We start from the raw sequence: 20004 nt of genomic DNA, 5'->3' as shown, positions 1-20004 counted from the left end.
ACACTTACAACTAATGTTTTTATCAAATCATTTCCCATCAAGGAAGCGTACACCAGAACTCTTGCTTTCCACGCTGAGGCACAGTCAAAGCCTGCCTTGCTGTGGCGCTTGGGTCCTGAAGCCACAAGCTTCAGGTCCCTGCCTCCTTCCTCTCCTTCCCCACCTCACTCCACTTAGGACTGCTTCCTAGGGGCTCTCCAAGTTTAACACTAACCGATCAAGACCAGAGGGTATGGCCTCTCCATAGTATAGGGATCAGCCAGGACGCAGCGGTGTAAACATGCTACCTGCATGAAGACCGTCCTAACCAGATAACCCATCCAGCCACAGCCCATTCGAGCAGGAGAACGGTTAATGACTGCCACACTTTGAACCCACTCAGCAGCACAGCGCTCTGCAGTCTGCACCAGAAGAGCCCATAGGAAGATCCTTGCTCTGCAGAGCCCATAAATTCCACATTCAAATCACTTTTGCTTCCAATTGTGAAGGAGGAATTCAGAAGTTAAATACCAGCACTGCATGACAGCTTGACACCTCAAGCCCTACTTTAAGGATTTTATTTCTGCAGGTTGTTGCAGGGCAGAATCAAGCAGAAGGTGAAGTTTGACTGTGAAGAAACTTAAGCCTCAACAACAGCAAGGGAAAGGCTCAAGAATGCTGACAAAATTAGCACAAGGTTTCTTCCCAAGCACTTTGTACTGAAAATCCTGCTTCATGGATTAGAGTAGAGGCAAGGTGCAAAAGCAAGTATCATCATTGGGAAATCTGCTGCTCCATGAGTGGATTCCATGGAGATTTTTCAACTTTTGGCCCTTCAGTACCCACAATGGGGAAGCTGGAAAAAGCTATTATCTGATGTTTGCTGGTATTTGAGACAATCATCTGTCTGTCTGACCGTTCAGACTCCAGGACTCTCACTCTGACATGTGCCAACAAGCGAATTTAGAATAGGCTGTTTCAGTACGGCAAAGAACTGGACTTGAACAACATACACTTCTATCAGGTGAAATATGCAAGGAAAGCAGCTCCAGAAAGGACTTTTCTCCAAGTTTAAAGACAAACAGAAAAAGCCTGACTCTTCCTTTGGAGAAAAGCAAGCCACACCTGTGTCAATAATCTGTGGTATTCAGCACTGCAGGGAGTGAAGGGTTTGCCGCAGCATGCATGCCTGGCGGGGAGGAAGGAACAAGCATGTCTTTGGACATGTCTCATCTTCCAAATAGTTCATGAGCTGGATTCAAGCCAGCAGCTCTGAAGGAGGCAAGTCAACTCTGAAGACCAGCAATGCTATGATTTACTTCCCTCTCAGGCAGGCAGAGCTGGAGACACAGAAGTACATGCACTTCTGTAGGGAAGGGGCAAAACCCAGAAGTGCTGAAAGCTACTTAGTTGCCTGCATACAAGACTGCTTAAGCACTGCTGACACTCTCTAGCAATAACCAAGGCCAACTACCTAAAAAAAGTGACAACCAGGAGAGGTATCAGCTGTTTTAACACTGGAGCATTCATTTTAACAGTGCAGTGTACAGCATTAGAGGCTGAGTGTACTCCCCCTAAAGGCTTTCCACATGTAATGCTGCCTGCTGAACTGCCAAACTTTCCCGATCCCTCAGCAGAGCACTGGAAAGCAGCGTGCCAAGCCTAAAATGAGGAAAAAATACACAGAGATGGAAGTGCAGGTAGTATTTTCCATGCACGTATTAAAAGCAAGGAAGATGAAGCTTATTACAGTCTCAGCTTCATCTCATTCTGTAAGCTTACCACTTCAAGCTTTAGCCTGTGCTCACAGGCAAAGAAATTAGTGGGAAACAAACTACTGGCAAGCGAACTTTAGCCCTCAACATTGCACAGTTAACACTTTGAAAACGTTTACAACGATGTACGTAGCACAGCCATCTATAATAAAGGTCTTTTTTGAAATATAGGGGCTCTTGTGCCATTTCTGTCCATGAGGTGCCAAAACACCTACCTGAGCAGTGTCAAAAAGCAAGGCGGGGGTGGGGGGGATGTGAAAGAAAATAATGAAATTTGACTCTGATAAGACATTGAGAGCCTTTCCACAGTGCACTACAAGCCAGTGCACTTAGGTCAAAGTTACTGAGTAGGTTCAGGCAGGTATTTGTGAAGCTAGATTCTCAAAGTGTCTCGAACACAGAAATATTAACATGCCTTACCAAATAAGGTTACAGAGAATACTTTGCTGCACACACCTCCATTTACTGATTCTCAGCTCTCATTTTTACCTGAAAGCAACATAGTTTTTGTATTTAAACAGACAAGTTAATGGGCAGACAACATAAAAAGCACTGCAATTAAGATCCTCTAAGTATTGGTACACACCTATGCATCATAACACAGTGAAAATATTTTACAGGTAGACTGGATCCATAAAAGCTAAACAAATCTGGAGATCCTTAAGGTACTTCAGAGACATGCTCAGGAATGCAGCACTTCTCTTAAAACCTTGACGCCTTTTTGCTGCTTCTACAAGATCCCAGTTTGGCTGCCTCTCAGTATAATACCGGAAGAAAGCAGGGGAGCCTTAAAACAAACAAAAAACCCAAAACAAAACAGGAAAACATCAAGGTAGCTACCTGCTTTCAGAAACTGTTACCATGTGTCAGGCATTCCCTCGCAAAGGGAGTGGCAATATTTATCAACTTTCCTGTGCTGGCTAGTCCTGATACCATAATCAAGGCTTGAGAGTTAATGATTCCCTCTGTGAAAACGCCAGTAAGCCAAGCAGAAGGGCTGGACTCTGTCCTTGATCACCACTTGTAACCTGTTATTCACCCGGCCCCACAATGTGACAGTACAGAACCCTCCAAGTAAGGCCTGGAGCATGAGGTCAGCACTTCATCTAAGATTCATTTCGCTTCCTCCTGCGGGGCTGGTCCATTAGTGAGCTCTGAAGGCTTGTATTTTGTTACTGCGTCAAGGCTGTAACCATAGGCAGCCCCTGGCAAGAGCCCAAGCTGACCGCATACACCGCGCAGCCCTTTAACCCTTGTCATTCCAAACAACTGCCAGCAAAATGCCAAATTTCAGACCAGCATTCACAAGCTCTTGTTTTTTTTTTTTTTTTTTTTTAAATCCACAGTTTCATCATCTCAGGAGAGGACATAAAGAGCCCATCTAGATGCAGAACACCATCTTTTAACATCATGCTTTTGCCAGCAACTTCTGTTGACCATTTCTTTTCCCTTCTAAGAAGTATTTTGTTTCCAAAATTCTTTTAAGACAGTAGCTTGTTTGCAGCAAGCGACTGTTGCTTAATCCTAAAAACAGGGACCAATGAAATGATTTGGGTCAATAACAAACACCTCTTGCCCCGCATGCTGAGCACATCCTTCCAGAGTAAGATTCTGGAAATCAATTAGTTTTTCCTAGATTTGAATCTCCTGTTTTCCATGAGTCCCTGACTCACTTCAAACACAGCTACAGGATGTAACATATCTGACTACGCTACTTAAATTTAAGAGGAAGATTCTGGTTTTTCTATAAGCATACAATGTTCAGGACTGGTTCATAAGTGCTCAGTAACAGAGCGTCCTATGGTCCAAAAGTCTACTCTGGAAGAATATTTAAGCTTCAGCAATCATCTGAAAGAAATCTTCTACTCCTGACACACCCATCTCTCAAGAAGGTTTATAGAAAGCCTCAGTTTATCTCCTGAGGCTATTGATAAAACAGCAGCTTGACATCACAGAAGTGTTTGATCTTGAAAAGCTTATCGGGACTCGCTGCTCAGAACTCAGAAGAAATGGGAAAGCTGCAGTCCCATCCAGCCCTTTATACTGCCTTCGCCTCTAGTGAGGAACAAGGGCTGCCGAAGCGGACAGATAAGCCTTCATCAAGAGCAACCAAGGGCATGCTGACTGGGCTCAGGACAAAAAACTGAGGTAAATTCAAACACCACAGAGGGGGATAGAAAAAAAAAATTCTCCTCATTGGAGCTATGAGACAGGCACTAAATTCACACATCTCCACCATTATTTTACTGGTGCACTTGTCAGCGCAAGTTTTTACAACATTCCCCACTTTTTAGTCTCTTCAGTCTATATCCATAACTGACGCAAAGCAAGTCTTCTGGAGGTTTTGTGTATGTTACTGTTCAAGTCCACAACACCACCACAGGATGCAGCAGGTACATGGGAACCCCTTCTCCATATAACCTGGCCTAGTTAATTAAATAATTGACCAAGACTCTAAGACACAAGTTCAATATAGTTCATTTACCATATGTTCAGAGAGGAAAACAGTAGAAACAACGTGGGATGTACACTCAGGGCTTATAAAAAGTTCTGTAATTAACTGATCAATTGCAAGGGTTCAGGTTCATTCATAATAGCCTTTTGAAGGACGGGTCTTCTGACAAAGTCAGATTCAAATCCTGGAAAAGTCCTAGCCACGTATAAAGAGCCTATGCCACCTATTTAAACACGTCTCCAGATCTGTGATGTCTTACAATGAAGTCCATATAGCAAGAACAATTTCAGTACTCAGCTGGGACAAAAAATAAAGTTATCCAAAAGTGTCAGCGAGTTAATCAAGTGCCCCACTTCCTGCCACACCTTGCATTTACAGCAACAACTCTTACTCACAAGTTCTCAGAGATGCTGCAAGCTCAAAGCAGCAAGGAAGAACCAGGAGAACACTGCCACTTGGTGGAAAAGGGTGATAGGAAATACCTGCTATTGCTCTGACTAAGATTACCTTTATATGTTCCATACCTTCTCCCTCCCCTGAATTTCTTAATAGCACGGCCAGTACAAGTCAGCGCCCCACGTGATGGTTTACAGCAACATGCCTGCCCTGTCAGCAACACAGCACTGGGCCACCTGGCAGTATGTCATGTAGCACACTGACATGTGATTCTTCCTCTCCCATCCCTCCCAGGGCCCACTAGCTATTTAGCTAGAACTATAAAAAGCCCAGAGGAGCTATTGCCTTTTTCATTTACGTCTAAAGTCAAGTAGTAAGGACAATATAGAAGTCAAACTACTGAGGTTCAGCTCTGTCTCCCTGCTATCCTTCCCAAATACTTTCCTTTCAGAGAGGAAGAAATTCTCTTTAAACAGAGAACAACACTCAGGTTTGACCACTGAGTAGAGTCCTTACTGCAGAGCGTATCTAAGATACTAAACACTTTCGATTCCCCATATTAAGCTGAAATGCTGCTCCATAGCTACATGTAACTGCTCTTCAGAAGGGCAAAATACATCTGTACAGTAACACATAAAACTCACTGAAATCAGGAGGCTTTTTACGCAAACTGACATGAAGCATCAGAAATACCTTAAAGCAGTAATTGCACAATTCAGCTCTAAGCTATCTATAATTCATCGTTATTTAGACAAGAGCTACGATAATCTTATTTTGTTCTACTTCCGAGCTGTCGGACAGCTTCACTACTGCCCTGAAGTCTCAGGGCCCTTTTTCAGCAGACAGAAAGGCATATAGTTGCAACAAGGCCTTGCTACAGGGGCTGTGATGATATACAACAAAATTCTCATTCAAGGCAAGCCTGTCTATTCCTCTATTCAAATTAATGGGTGTAAGCAAATGCAATATTTGAATATACCAGTTTTTAGAAATACCTTGCTAGCATGCCTAAGCCAGCCACAATGGGAAATATTTAAAAGTTAAGTGAAATGGCAGCTTGTGGAGAAAGAACAAAGATTGTGATGGCCCTTTGCTCTCTTAAGGAAATCTGTGAATTATTTTTCTTGCAACAAGGAAAGGCAACAGTACATTCCATTTCTGTGTCTCCTACTTGCATGCCAAAGGCTTCAGCCACATTTCACACTTTGTGATGCAAGAGACCTCACCAGCTACAGTACAGCTGCCAAGATTTTCAGCTGTCTACCACTGTAGACCCATGCAGATATCATGGAAATTGATATGAAGGTGCTGTTACAAAATATATATAGGCAGGAGAGCTAAACGCATAGATCTGCCTTCCTATTGTCCCATGAAAGCTGTACATTAATTTAAATGCTCTACAGAATTTCAGCTTGCAGCATGGCCCTCTGGTTTTCTCAGCAAAGTTTAGAGATGCTCTGCACCTTTGAAGAAGTCACTGGATAAAACAAAGACCCTTGTAATCGTCATTCATTCAATATTCCAAAAGAGTTCTCATACTGCATGGGGGATTGATCTGACATCGAAATCGGAGCACGTATCTCTACGTGTCAAATGGATTTGGCCTTTCTCCCTACTTCTTGCCTTATCTGTGTTCCTATGTTCTGTTAAACACCTGTTGTTCAGCAGAAGTGAGATGTAATCCCAGGATACAAAGAACTTCAATTAATCATGGCGTTACGATAGCTGTCATTTGGGCATATCACTCCAATTTTTTTTAATATAATCTTTGCCAAAGAACTTTATTCAAATTGGTAGGAAGAGCTGGAGACATTTGAGCCAATTTTGTCATGTTTCCTGACCTCTAGGAGTACAAAATCACTTATTCATTAAGTTGTTCTAATAAAAGTCTTTCAACTAATGCTGGTCAGAAGTAAGAGAATTCTGTACTGACTACTACATCTCCCAGATCACTGCAAAATAGATGAGATGCTGTCAGAAAGCCCACCTCAGATTTCATTCACAAGAAGAGGCCAAGTTCAGGGGTTCAGAACCAGATCCTCACGTTGAGTCCATAGCCTGACCAGTTAACTACCTTTGGCAAAAGCCAGATTTTAAGACCTTACAAAAAATCATGTTGCAGCTACAAAAAAAAGAACGTGTGAAACTAGCTACAGAAGATCACAAACCAAGACCAACCCATGCTGTTAAGACTTATTCCTTTTGTACTGAGCTTTCCCCCCCCACCACCATACCACACTTCCAAATACCTTTAGGTCACCAGCCTCAGGTTTTTCAGTCTCTGAATCGTCATCTTCCTACAAGACAAGAATTTACAGGATTAAGCTTAAAGAGCAGGCTTGGCAAGTTACTGCACTTTCAGCAAAGGGCTTGCATACAGCAGCCCAGCAGCAGTCCAAGACCCTTTCCACAGAAGTTAGTTTTGCCCCACCCACTTACAAAAGGAAAATAAGTCCTACAGTCATGGAAACAAGTGGGGGTTCTGTTGTTTTTTTAAAGCAAAAGCATCGCTAAGTAGCAGACAACTCCCATAGAATTCATGCAACTCCTGAATGCTCAAAACTAGACAATGAGAAGCCATAGAACTGGGGGGAAAAAAGCATTTCTCATTTCATAATTCTGACTCCTCTAGTTTTGGGGGGGCTTTTTTGCACTTGCCCCTGTTCAGCAGTATTCACAGAAAAAGCAGCATTTGCAAGACCTACTGTACTCCCAAGCACACATCAGCAACACATACAGGACACAGCTTGCCTGCCATCCAACCAAACATGCAGGCTTGGTGAGGGTCTGGCACCAAGTTCCAAAGATCCGGTGATGCCAGCTGACACCGCATCTTTCTTATTTGTACAGTGCTCTAGTAGCCTTATCTGCAGCTCATAACATGAACTTGTACAGAACGGAATCATTGACACTTAAGTGTTTTAAGTAACAGTCTTCATTCAATTTTTACTTATACCCAGAAATAAGCCAGAGAGCTGGGGCAAGAGCAAATTTCTGCCCTATGAGAGCTTAAAAATATTAAACTCAAAACCTCTTGTAACCTTCCACACCATCTTAGAAGTAAGCTACAGCTCTGGGCCCAACTGGTAGCTAAGCCTAAAGTTCCATTGACCCATCAGCTAGCTACTTTACTGGGGATCCTACAGTTACTTATGTTTCTAAACATAAACACATACTCTGGGTTCAAAACAAATTTGAGGAGCAGAAAGAGTTTTTCATGCTCACACAACTCAGCAGAATGGTTTTTCCTCCAAACTTCGTCACTGAATTTCAACTTTGGCCCCAAAACAAGAACTTGGGTGTTTCAGCTTCAAAAACAAAAACAAAGAGTAGTGAGATGATTACATGCAACTGAAAGGAAGGGTTGATAATGAAGTGGCCACTTCAGGTTATTAGCACATGAGCAACATCTGGCAAGGCAAGCTAGAGAGTGATCATGCAATTGTGTCAGTAAGTTGTAACTACCTGAAAAAACACACATATCCCACAGAAGTGGGATATCAAATCTCTTCTTCGTTTCCATTACTCCCTAGCTTGCTTTTCTGAAACATGCACATGTGCCAATAATTCAGGCTTATCAGTCAAAGTTTAATACTAGTAAGTGTACAACTAAACAAGAATTATAGTACCAAGTAAGCTGGTGCTTAATCACACTTGAGATTCCCCTCCCCTCCATACTCCCTCACAGTAAACAGATAAGTCATTTTCAACAGAGCAACACTGGGCTGAATTGTTCATGTTAAAGACAGGTAACTGAAATGGATCTAAAACCCCACTAACCTGATAGGTAATAGCCCTAGAACTAAAAACATGTTACAGGGGGAGAAAAGAGGGAGGGGGGCCTTTTCGATCATGGCCAAGGTAGCTAACGTAAGGACACAGGTGCTTAGGTAAAAACTCAAGACAAGCAGAGTCCAACTTGCACTGTTTTCTAAAAAGAACTCAAAAATCAATATAAGCCACTAGCACAAGCAAATTCAAGGAAGCTCTTGAATCTGGTCAAAGATGCAAGAAATACACTTTGTTCTCCTGCAACAAGACTAGATAAGAAGCCCCCCCCAGGTAACTAAGTGCAAACCTGCAGAGATCTACAGGGTGAATGACTACAAGTACACACCAGAACTACAGGCTAACCACTGCAGTGGCTTGACCAATCACCGTTACCGGAAAGGTATTTTGCAGTTCTCAAATGATGGATAGCTGAACCTATACTGAAAACAGTGTATGCAAGAAAAAATACCCAGTCTATGTGCCTATTTGTCAATGCTACACATAACAGTTCTCGACAACCATCTAGTTCACACTTACCACTTTCTTTTAAACTAAGGAGTTCTCATTGAAAGAGAGTCTAAAAGCTCTAGAGACAAAAAACCACACACACACACACAAAACACCCAGCGATCACTGATGCAGTAAAAAACCCTCATTACTTTACTTTGAGGATAAACCGGGATCTAATCCTAGAATCTGGCTATCACTTACACCTTCTCAAAGTAGCAACAGAACAAGAATCAAAAGCCAGAACCAAAAACAGACTATTTTCTTTTCTGCTACTGGGGAAGGTCAGTAATAGCACCTGGGAAAAACAGCAAGTTTCTCATAAGAAAATAGTCCAACGCAGGTAAAACAGCTTTCAATGAGAAAGAGATTGTAGTAACAGGGCCTTATTTCCCTCCTCTGCAGGGTAGCCACAAAAACTAAAGCATGAGTAAGATAACATATTGTTACTGTCGTGGCAGGCAGAAGGTTGATCGGAGAGAAAGGAGACAAGAACTCCTCTGAGAAGCCTTCTTGTTTTGCTCCTATAGTCCCACAACAGAACAAATTTTCCTTTTTTGTGTTCTAGCTGCACTCACATGCAGTGAATTTCATGCCCTGTCTCACAACACACCAATTATCTTGGCGTTAAGATGCTATTAGAGACATGCCATGCATCTGTGACAAACAAAACCCACTCAAGTCTAGATAGAACATTGCTACATCAAAATGACCTGATGTAGTGAGTGAGTTCAGTTATACACAAAAGAATAATTTAAGAGATCGCATAGCTTTATTCTTTTTAATCCTCCAACTAGCCATGCAACAGCATGTTTGTCTCACAGGATTTTAGTAGATACTTTTTTTTTTAAGAAATAAGTTATGTTTTAGATGACTGTGGACCAACATCTTTTCCATTTAAAAAAAAAAAAATCAGAGTTAGTAGCAAGCAACACAAGCTGTGCCAAGCTGCTGATGGGTTTCAAAGTGAACGTCTCCTACTTGGAAACAAATGAAAGTGAACGACAGTGTTCAGGAAGTGCCAAAAACCACAGTAGGAGTCAGAGCTCCCAGGTTCCAGCTCGGCTGCCGGTCAGGGGCTTTCCTCGGAGAACAAGGCTCTGCAACGTGCCAAAGGGCCAGGGCAAGCCCTAGGAGCAGAGAGCTACTTACGGACTGCCTGCTGTTCTCATCGTCCTCCTCCTCGTACCCATCCTCGTCCCCATCCAGGCGGGTGAAGTCATCGTCGCCGTACCCAACGGAGACAAGGCCTCCTTTCTCTCCTACAGAGGAACAGGGGGGAAGAGAGCCATGAGGAGACGGCAGCAAGCGGGGCCTCAGGGCGAGCGCGGCGGCGCCCCCCGCCTCCACTCAGAGCGGGGCAGGCCCGGGCCGCGGGGGACCGCTCCCGGCCCTCACCCGTGGCCGCTCCGCCGTCACTGCCGGCCGTCCCGGCCTCGCTGTCGGACTCGGGGTCCGAGTCCTCGGCGTAAACCGCCAGCGAGGACAAGACGCTCCGCTTCGCCGCCGCCATCTTCTTCCCCCAGCCGGGCGAGCTTCCGGCGCGCGGCGATGACGTCCGCAGCACAGTCGCCATAGCAACACCACCCCCTCAGTCCGCCTTAAACAGGCTCCCGTTAATCCCCGGGATGCTCCAATCTCGGCGCAGGGCGAGAGCGATAAACCCTCAGCAGACGAAACGGGGTGTCTAGAGGGAAGGGGAGGATAAAAGCGTGCGGCCTGCTTTTGGCGGCAGCGGCGGCGCCGCTGGCCCTTTAAGGGGCGCTGCTGACGTCATCGCGCCGCGCCGCGGCAGCACCTGCCGGACCCTGAGCAAGTGCGAGACGCCGGGGGTCGGGGCGCGGCGCGGAGGGATACGGGGATGGCGCGGGGGCGCGGAGGGGTACGGGGGGGCGCGGGGAGGTGCTACGGCGCCCGGCGGAGGGAGGGTCGGTGCCGGGGGGAGGGCGCTGCGCGGCCCCTTCCCCCGCGGGTGGCCCCGTCCGGCGAGCGGCGGCGCTTGGGCTGAGCGCCCCGTCTGCGGCCTGTTCGCAGCGGCGCCAGGATGAGCGAGGAGCGCGGCCCGGGCCCGGCGGGCAGGGTGCGGACAACCCTCCGGAAGGTCTTCGGCTTCGAGTCCTTCAAGACCGCCCTGCAGGAAGGCGCGACCATGGCTGTGGTGAAAGGTGAGGCCCGGACGAAACTCCCCCTTTTGGCTTCCCGCCCGTCTGCGGAGGAGGTGCTCGGCCTGCGCCGGGAAGGCCCTCCCGGCCCTCCGGGGCCCCGCTGGTGCAGGAGCGCTGCCGTGTGTCGCAAACCGAGCGCGGCTTTGCCTCTGCCTGTTCCCCTTGGCATTTGTTTAGAAAAAACACTATTACCTCAAAAAGAAAAAAAAGAAAAGGTGTAAAATTGAAGTGCTGTGCTGCTCATGACTCCGCTAGAGGCATCTGCCAGCATGTTTATGGTCAGACGAGGTTAAAACACTGATCTGTTTGCAGGGTAAACCTGTCTTTATTATAGGTGGGGTAGACGCAGCTGATACCAGCCGAAGATTGATTTGTCGGTATCGTTCATATGTATTCTGTGAATCATGCGGAAGTTATCAGAAACATGATTGTGCTGGCGTTAACGCGTCCACCAAAATACTGCTGTTTGTTGGACAGGCAGCTCGCACGCGCGAACTGCCGACTGACAGCTCTCCTGGCAGATCTCATAATGCAGATCAGAACAGCGTCAAACTCGGCGTTCAGGATATAGTTACAGTTTTCATCTATTGCCAGCAGTTGTACAGAGGTGCTATTGATAATAGACCTGCCAAAGCGGTGTTCTGTCAGCGGGGTGTCTCTGCCTCTTAAATAACATTGCGTGCATTGGCATCTCTGATTTGAAGTGGATACTGTTTGGCGCAGCGATGGTTACTAAACTACATAACGTTCTCCATGTGTTTGAAAGATTTCCAACTCTTATTGTGCGGGATCTTTCTGGGATAAACTTTAGCAGGATATGATAAACATCTGTCATTGGGACTGGTAGTTTGGTAACGGAAAGTCTATCAGATGAATGAAAGCAGTTCATCTGGAAGAGAATTAGTCTGAATATGGATAAGTTGTTTAACTGTTCTTTATCTTGGTTTCTGTATACCTTCTGGTGCTGATGTAAACCTGTTTCTCTATGTTTACAAAGTGATCAGAGATTCTCTGAAGGAACTATTGCAGGCATGCCAAGTATTACTATGCTTTTAGAAACTAAAATGAAGCGTCCTGCGTTGGTATGCCACAAGGTACATGCACAGATAGGCCACTAATGCTGTTTCTCACAGATTTTGTGCCCGTCCCTCCAGACAGAGCTCTGGGAAGTTGCCGCCATTCAGTAGCCTTGAGCTTTGTTCTGTTGTCTTTGCAGGCGAGAAGGATGTCTTTGTATGCATGCCCACAGGGGCAGGGAAATCCTTGTGCTACCAGCTTCCTGCAGTTCTGGCAGTGGGCATCACCATTGTCATTTCACCTCTGATTGCACTGATTCAGGTAACTGTCTCCTGTTAGCTGTGGAAAAGCAGACAGTGAAGGGGGTAAGGAAACTCTGGAAGCACAGCTGCATCTTGCCTTTCTGTCTGGAAGTCTCTGCTGTTAGCCTGTCTCTGGCTTCTCATCTTGATGTCTTGGGGTTTTTTCCTTATCGTGGTGATAGGTGAAGAGACTGCAGCTTGGCTGCATAACAGAGCAACTCTGGTTTAATATTATGCAGTTCTCTAAAAGGCAGGACCATGGCAGATCTCTTTCACAAAGTTAATGCTATTAAGTTTTTCTTCTTTAATAATAACCTGGTGTTTATTGTAACTGATCCTTTCTCCATTTTCTCCAGTTGCCTTTTACCTCCACGTGGCAGTGTGCTCTACAGAAGCACTGATGTGTAGAGTACCTCAAATGGACCAAACTGGATCTTTCCCTAGAACAAAACTGCCATTTTATCTGTAAAGTAATAACTCTGGAAACAATGAAGTTGCCTTTGAAGGCATAATTTCCTCTGCATCAAACTGCCTTTTGTTGCTGTCTTTCTTTCTGTCATGGGAAGAAGCTGGTTTAACAGAGCTGCTCCTGGAGCGCTTTCATCTGTGAGACGTTACGTTTGTGTGTTTTCCCTTTTCTACTGTTTCATCGCTTATGGGGAGAAATGCTTCCCTGCAAGAGCAGCTGTAGCATAATTTAGACTTCTGTGAAGCATCCGATTAATACTGCATGATATCTGGTTTTGTAAGTTGCTATTTTGTCTGTTTGGTTTTTTTAATTCCTCTATAATCTCTTATAACGCGCTTTAAGGATTAAGAACAGGCTTGGTGGCACATCTTAGAAAGCTGTTACAAATAGTGAATTCTTTTCAAGTGAGAGAATTTCTAATTAAGCTTCAGGGGAGTTAGCAGCAGCTCCAGCACAGGCAATATTTTTATCTGTGAACTAGAAGTAAAAAAAAAAAAAAAAAAAAACACCACGCTGGTAAGGTTTCCAGATGAAGCAGAATGTGTCAGAGTGACAAATATGCTGAGATTGACTCAGCGAATCTTAGGGAACAGAGCTGGAGCGAACTTTGAGAGGTTGTCTCATCCAGCCCTCCGGCAGGGTGGCTGTGTCTGAGATGATCTTGATGTATTTCAGTGTAGCCAAACTTAAAGTGCTTGATCTGTTTAGTTTATTACAGGGAAGAATGCAAGTTGACTTTGTGAGCAGAAAACAATGGATATTGGCAACCTCTCCAATCTAGTGAGTAAGACCTGGTGAAGATCAGTGGCTGTAAACTGAGCATCACATGCCTTGAAATTAAAAATCAGGCATGTGAAAATTTAGGAATGAGAGGTAATTAATCACGGAAAGCAACTACCGAGTGAACTGATGAGGTATCCGTTCTTCAGGATTATACATATCTTTTGAAATGTTACGTGCAAGTCAAGTGCACAGCTCCGTCCAGGGACAGGCGGATGAATTTCTGTGTCTAGTGTTCATTTGAATGTGATCTCGTGTTTCCTCCTTGATTTTCAAGGCCTGATTCTCATCCAGACTCAGTTCTGTTGCAGTGGTGATTTGCATGAGCGTTGTATTTTGTCTCATCTCAGCTGTGTTTATAAAGTTCTCTAGATATTTTGGAATGAAGCGTGCTCTGTTACTAAAGGGTGGTGTTATTCTTTTTCCATGTATGACAACTTGATAGTGTAAATCCTTAGATGCGTAGGTGACTCGTTTCAACTCACTCTGGATATGACAAGGTACTTAGCACGTATACAATGTATTTTGTATTTTACCTGATGATGTTTCCAAGCAGCAAAATGACTGTCTTAAAGTGCATGGAGACACAAAAATGCAGATGGATGATAGATCTGAACAGATTTGCTTGCAATTAAAGATAAAGGCAGTTAGAGTTGAGGTTCTAAATAGCCAGATTGTATGCGGATGTTGTCTTGAGACTCAGTCCTGGAGGTGAAGTTAGGGCCCCATCTGGATGTCCCCAGTAGTCTTTATTGGTGATGGTTGGCTTTCCTCAATTCCATTTGCTTTTCTTTTAATCGTTATTTATTTATTTATTTAATATAGGACCAAGTGGATCACTTGTTGGCTCTGAAGGTCAAAGCCTGCTCTCTGAACTCCAAGCTTTCTGCCCAGGAAAAGACGACCATCCTGGCTGACTTAGCAAGCGAGAAGCCCCAAGTAAAGCTCCTGTACATTACCCCAGAGATGGCAGCTGCCTCATCCTTTCAGCCCACGCTGAACTCTCTGGTGTCCCGAAACCTCTTGTCCTACCTGATAATCGATGAAGCTCACTGTGTCTCCCAGTGGGGACATGATTTCCGACCTGATTACCTGCGACTGGGCACCTTGCGCTCTCGCATACCAAATACGCCGTGTGTTGCCTTGACTGCCACTGCCACCAGGCAGGTCCAGGAGGACATTGTGGCAGCTCTTAAGCTAAAGCAGCCTCTTGCCACCTTTAAGACTCCTTGCTTCAGATCTAACTTGTTCTACGATGTGCAGTTCAAAGAGCTCTTGACTGATCCGTATGGCAACTTGAAGGATTTCTGTCTGAAAGCACTTGAAGTGAAGAACACCGCTGGGGTAGGTTTTACGTTTGGGGGAAAAAGGCTGAATTGAATAGAATATTCCTTAATTATGCTGTGGTCGCTATAGCCCTGATAGGTCTGTGATGGGGGAGGAAGAAGTCCCTGGAAGGGAAGTGCTCACATATGTTTTTTAGTTCCTCTAAAATAAGTAAAACGTGAAGCTGTGCTCCTTTCAGACAAAAGTAACCTCAGAAATGGGTTGCTCTAAAATAACGTGCGTTCAGAATACGTGAATAGCATTTCTCTCTTGGTTTTTCTTGTCTCAGGCAATCAGGGTGTGTTTGGTAGTGTTCTGCTCTTTGCCTAGTGTGGAAAAATACAGTAAGGGTGAACTGAAGCATTTGGAGCGTTGTATTGAATTTCCTTCTGTAACACTAATTTCCAAAGTAACTCTCAGCAAGTCAGTCAGCCTCTGCGCATCAGTTTGTTATCTGTAAAGTGGAGAGAGACTGCTTTTTGCCTTGTATGCAGTGGGAGAGCACTGAGATATTTGGTTAGTATCCTTTTGGCCTCACAGGATTCATAAGGAGACTCTCTGTCTGGTTTACTTCTGTGCTGCAGCAGTATCATTTAGTTGTTGGGGAATCAGCTTGGAAAAGAGCCGAGTCTTATGCTTCCCCAGGGTCTCTTCTGCACTAATGACTGCAGCTTTGCTGATTGGCTTGGGACAGTGTCCTAGATTTTCTCTCCTGTCTGCACAGGTGTACTCTGGTTGTGGCATTGTGTACTGCAGGATGAGGGATGTGTGTGACCAGCTGGCTATTGAACTGAGCTACCGAGGAGTGAAAGCCAAGGCTTATCACGCAGGTACTGGAAGCTGCATCTGCATCTCTCAGTGGTTGGTAGAGCTGAACTGTACCACCCTTATGGTCCGGGTCAGGGCTACCTAGACAGCAACTTTCTAAGCATGGTCTGCGATGTGTCTGATGTTCAAGCTGGCAGTGTGGGGCGTTCCAGAGAGTGGCATTCCCTTCACTCCAGAACTTTGACTTCTGCTGGATCTTGCATAGCCTAAATATAACAACAGCTTCTGCCCCAGAAGGGTTCTGGATTTTCCTCTCTGAAGTAGAATCAACTGCTGATGACTTCTGCTTGATCCCAAGCCAGTTTAAACATAGGCTTAGAGGAGTGTGTACATCAGTCCGTTCTTTAAGTGAGGGAGCTGGCTTGCAGTGGGGGAACGGAGGAGGAAGAGAATATTGCTACTTCCCCTTCAATCCTCTTATTTCTTTTTTTAATTTTTTCTCCTCTTTTTCCCTTCCCAGGGCTCAAGGCAGCTGACAGGACTTCAATCCAGAATGAGTGGATGGAGGAGAAGATCCCAGTTATTGTTGCAACCATCAGTTTTGGAATGGGAGTAGACAAAGCAAATGTCAGGTGTGTGAGGTTGGGTTTTATGCACCACCAGACACTGAAACCTGAAGAAGTGGGGAGGGAAAGCCTCCATCTCTCTGTCCCCTGGTCCATCTGACTCAAATGCATGATGAACACTTGCTAAAACCCACAAAAGCAGAGCTTGAGGTTTTCTACCTTAGAAGCAGCAAAAACAAACAAGGAGAGGTTTTGTAAAGAAATTAAGAAAGCACCAGAGCTCATCTTTGCTAGTCATCCTGGAAACCAGGAAAATTGGAGGAATGCTTGTTCTTACTACACCCTCCAGAGTTTCAACAAGAGCCATCCAGACACAATCACAGCTGTCCCTTTCACTTCTCTTGATGCAATAGCTGCCCTTAAAAAGCAGTGGCAAGGAAATTTTCACCTAAAGTAGTTTGCACACCCTCTACTACAATAGTCAGAGCCAGTTTTTGGAGATTGCCCCTTTGCAAACTGCAATGAGGTAAAACAGCAGCTCACAGATCACAATAAGCATTCTAACATTATTACTCTAATTCAAAGGTTAGAAGCTTTGCAAATGTTTTCAGTTGCTGTTCCTCTTCGACTTTTTAACTGTCCCCATAATTGCTCTGTGTTATTAGAATTCCTGTTATCCCTGCACCGCATTATAGCTGAGTTGTGTTAGTGCTGAAAGCTAAGATCTTTTAGTAGATGCATGACCCAGCTGCAGCTCACACAACACCCCATAAGGACCTGATCTCCTATGCTCTAAAACCCACATGAAGCAATTGCTTTGAATGCCATGGGTCAGGAGCAGGACATGATTGAGATGATCACATCAGTGCACAGCTGTGCCATCTTTCTGTCTCTGCCATTTTGCTGACAGATAACGTGTTCCCATAGCAATGACAGACTATTTTACTGCTTGACTCAGGTTACCTAACAGCAACATGAGAAGTCTTCTACTATAGCAGCATGAATTGTAGTGATCTGCTGAAATTAGTCTCTGCCTTACTCAGTACAGTGGTCACTGAAACAGCAAAGAGTAGCTGAAATGTATGGGGCTGAATGAGAGTGAAATATAGCTGAAACATGCTTGTAACCTGGTTAGTTTCCGAGGAATGCAGTTAAAGTGACTCTTTAAAAGCAGTTTTTTAATAGCTAAAAGTCTGTTTGACCCTGGTAACAAAACACTTCTGCTTAGCCCTGACTATATGTTGGCAGAGTTTTAAGCTCTTATTCATGCATATCTTCTCAAGTATAAGATCAGGTTTGACGAGTTCTGGAGGTGACTTTTCAGAAAGAAAGGGAAAACAGAGGTGTTGTCTCTTGTTTGACAGAATCAGATCCTCTCTCTTTACTGCTAATTCAGCTTTGCTTGAGATTATTTATCAATTCCTTCAGTAAGCTTACCAATGGGGAAGAAATGTCAAGCAAGGGCCCTGCTGCCTTCAGACTGGCCTGTTCCTGGAGCGTTCGTGTCTGGAGAAACACATTTGCTCATTTTTGCCATTTAATCTTTTGTCATGCCTGTCTGCAGAATACCTGCCTCTGGGACATGGTGTCTTGCAGAGATTAAAAAGGCAGTCTGCCATTTAAAATAATGGCAGCATCAGTGGACTGCAAAATGCTGAGACCTCTCGATACAGGTTTGAGCTGAATTGCTGCATATTCAAGTATGAGCAGGTTTAAAGTAGTCTTGCAGTATTGTGTTGAAAACTTTCCTTGAGAGATTATTTATGGTTTCGTAATGACTCAGAGTCATGTTTGCTAACTGGGAAGGATGCCTTCATCTACAAAGGAGCTTGGTGAGACAGAATTTCCCATGCAGACTTTGTTGGCAAAGAAGTTTCTTTTCAAAATCAAATATTTCAAATTGTTTTGTAATGTTCAAATTGTGTGCCACAAAACAAATAGGACTTGTGTTCTATTTTATGGTAAAATATTCCAAACTCCTTCAGTCAGGGTCCTTATTCTCATCCTTCAGAGCTGTACAACTGTATACGTGTTTGAAATATGCACGTGTCCGTTCTCTTCCATCTATTTTGAGTGACATCCTGCTTACATTTTGTTCACATGTACTGGATTTTGTTATAGCTTTGCTGCTTTCCTGTGTGCCTCAAGTGTTAAGAAGTAATAAAAGTCTGCGTTCAAAATCCTTTGCTCTGCTAAGTCCTCTGTATTTCATACTTTTGCTGCCTGATTTTTTACTCTGTTGTTGATGTCTATGAACAATGCAATTGTGTATGCAGCGATCTGAGAAGATTGCAGCCATGTGCTTCCTGTTGTCTTATCGCATGCAGATTTGTTGCCCACTGGAATATTGCCAAGTCAATGGCTGGATATTACCAAGAATCTGGCAGAGCTGGGAGAGATGGGAAGCCATCCTGCTGCCGCCTCTATTACTCTAGGAATGACCGGGATCAAGTCAGCTTCCTGATCAAGAAAGAGCTCTCTAAAATCCAGGTATAATCTGCAGAATAGTATCTACCAACCTGTATACGTTGGGTTTGTGCAGACCTGGTTTGCCTCTTGCCTGTAGTAGTATCTGAATATGCAAAGATGAAATGATTCTTTTCTGGAGCTGTAGGTATAGCTGTTGAGTCTGGAGCTGGCTATAGCCCTGTTTCAAGGAATAGCAGAAGAGGACAAGGCAGGGAGGGAAAGGGCTACCAGACCCAGCTCCAGCCTTATTAGGGAAGCAGGGGTGAGCAGAAGTGATCCGAGTAGAAATGTGGAGCGGAGAAAGGGTGGTGTCTGTATCTGTGCTGCATTGCTCAGTAGGGTGAGATGTGGTTGTCACTAGAGTTGCTCTATCTGTTTGAATTGAAGACTATAGTTATCGTCCCTCTCTAATTCCAGGAAAAAAAAGGCTCCTTGAAAGAGTCTGACAAAGCTGTGATGACAGCCTTTGATGCCATAGTCAACTTCTGCGAGGAGCTGGGGTAAGTGCATTTCTTTCTAATGCTGTTTAATGTTGGGGAAACAATGTCCTTTCCCTCCAAGGCACTCTTATGGCTGAGATCTTTCTGTAACTGCATGACCAGGAAAAAGAAAATAGTGAATGAATCACCTGATACTTTGTTGTTTGGACTGGGGAAAGTGTCACTTAGACATCTCATTCAACCATCTCTCTCTCATTCCCACCTCTGAGTTAACTGAGATGTTGGCTTGGAGCCTGATAAGTAACATGTTGTCATTAAAACTATGATTCCTCTGGCTATGAATTTTAGTGTGTTTTATCTGTGGTGCATTGACTTATTTCCAGTTGCCTCTGTTTTGACTCTTTCTCCTTTGCCGCCTCTCCTGTGAGGAGGCAGACAGATAGAGTAAAGACCATCACTGTAGAGCAGAAGCATTTAGCTTTAATATTTCTCTAAATCTCAGGAGCTCCGCTCTGCAAAATACTAGGTATCCTTGATTCTCATTGATCTCTGAAGGAGCTGATGGTGCTTAGAACCTTTCAGAAACAGGCTCAAATTATGAACATGCCCAGTCTAAATGCAGACTAGCATCTGCAACATGTGTTGTTCAGATTTAGTTCATAATTTGTAAGCTGTAATTGTACTGATTGCTAGGCTATGCTATGCTGGATGAGACATCAAAGCTATAATTTTGCCAGTAAGAGAGCAGTGTGCGTTCACTAAGTGAAAACAGTCAACACTAGTCATCTTGCTTTCAGGTCTGCGTTTAGTTTCATCCTT

General features: G+C 44.4%; 2 protein-coding genes across 5 annotated transcripts in view; one reads left to right on the top strand and one right to left on the bottom strand.

The window, feature by feature from the left end:
• Positions 1–10474, bottom strand: part of SAP30BP (SAP30 binding protein) — a 34037-nt gene extending 23563 nt beyond the window's left edge. Inside the window, exons 1-3 of one of the 2 annotated variants that reach the window (XM_068914150.1) lie at positions 10282–10474; positions 10036–10145; positions 6855–6902 (exon numbers count right to left, since the gene is read on the bottom strand). In XM_068914150.1, coding sequence (XP_068770251.1) covers positions 6855–6902; positions 10036–10145; positions 10282–10459 — 336 coding nt within the window. In that variant the 5' untranslated portion in view covers positions 10460–10474. The remainder of the gene's footprint in view (positions 1–6854; positions 6903–10035; positions 10146–10281) is intronic. The other variant, XM_068914151.1, reaches the window with a different exon arrangement.
• Positions 10475–10524: 50 nt separating this feature from the next.
• RECQL5 (RecQ like helicase 5) overlaps positions 10525–20004 on the top strand; it is a 41219-nt gene continuing 31739 nt past the window's right edge. For 2 of the 3 annotated variants that reach the window (XM_068914148.1, XM_068914147.1), the window contains exons 1-8: positions 10525–10699; positions 10918–11048; positions 12265–12386; positions 14442–14960; positions 15667–15772; positions 16231–16342; positions 18604–18766; positions 19163–19245. In XM_068914148.1, coding sequence (XP_068770249.1) covers positions 10928–11048; positions 12265–12386; positions 14442–14960; positions 15667–15772; positions 16231–16342; positions 18604–18766; positions 19163–19245 — 1226 coding nt within the window. In that variant the 5' untranslated portion in view covers positions 10525–10699; positions 10918–10927. The remainder of the gene's footprint in view (positions 10700–10917; positions 11049–12264; positions 12387–14441; positions 14961–15666; positions 15773–16230; positions 16343–18603; positions 18767–19162; positions 19246–20004) is intronic. The other variant, XM_068914149.1, reaches the window with a different exon arrangement.

The sequence above is a fragment of the Struthio camelus genome, chromosome 19, assembly GCF_040807025.1.
Source record: "Struthio camelus isolate bStrCam1 chromosome 19, bStrCam1.hap1, whole genome shotgun sequence".
In the NCBI taxonomy this organism is placed as follows: Eukaryota; Metazoa; Chordata; class Aves; order Struthioniformes; family Struthionidae; genus Struthio; species Struthio camelus.
The sequence above is the reverse complement of the archived record's forward strand: the minus strand, read 5'-3'. Positions and strand labels throughout refer to the sequence as shown.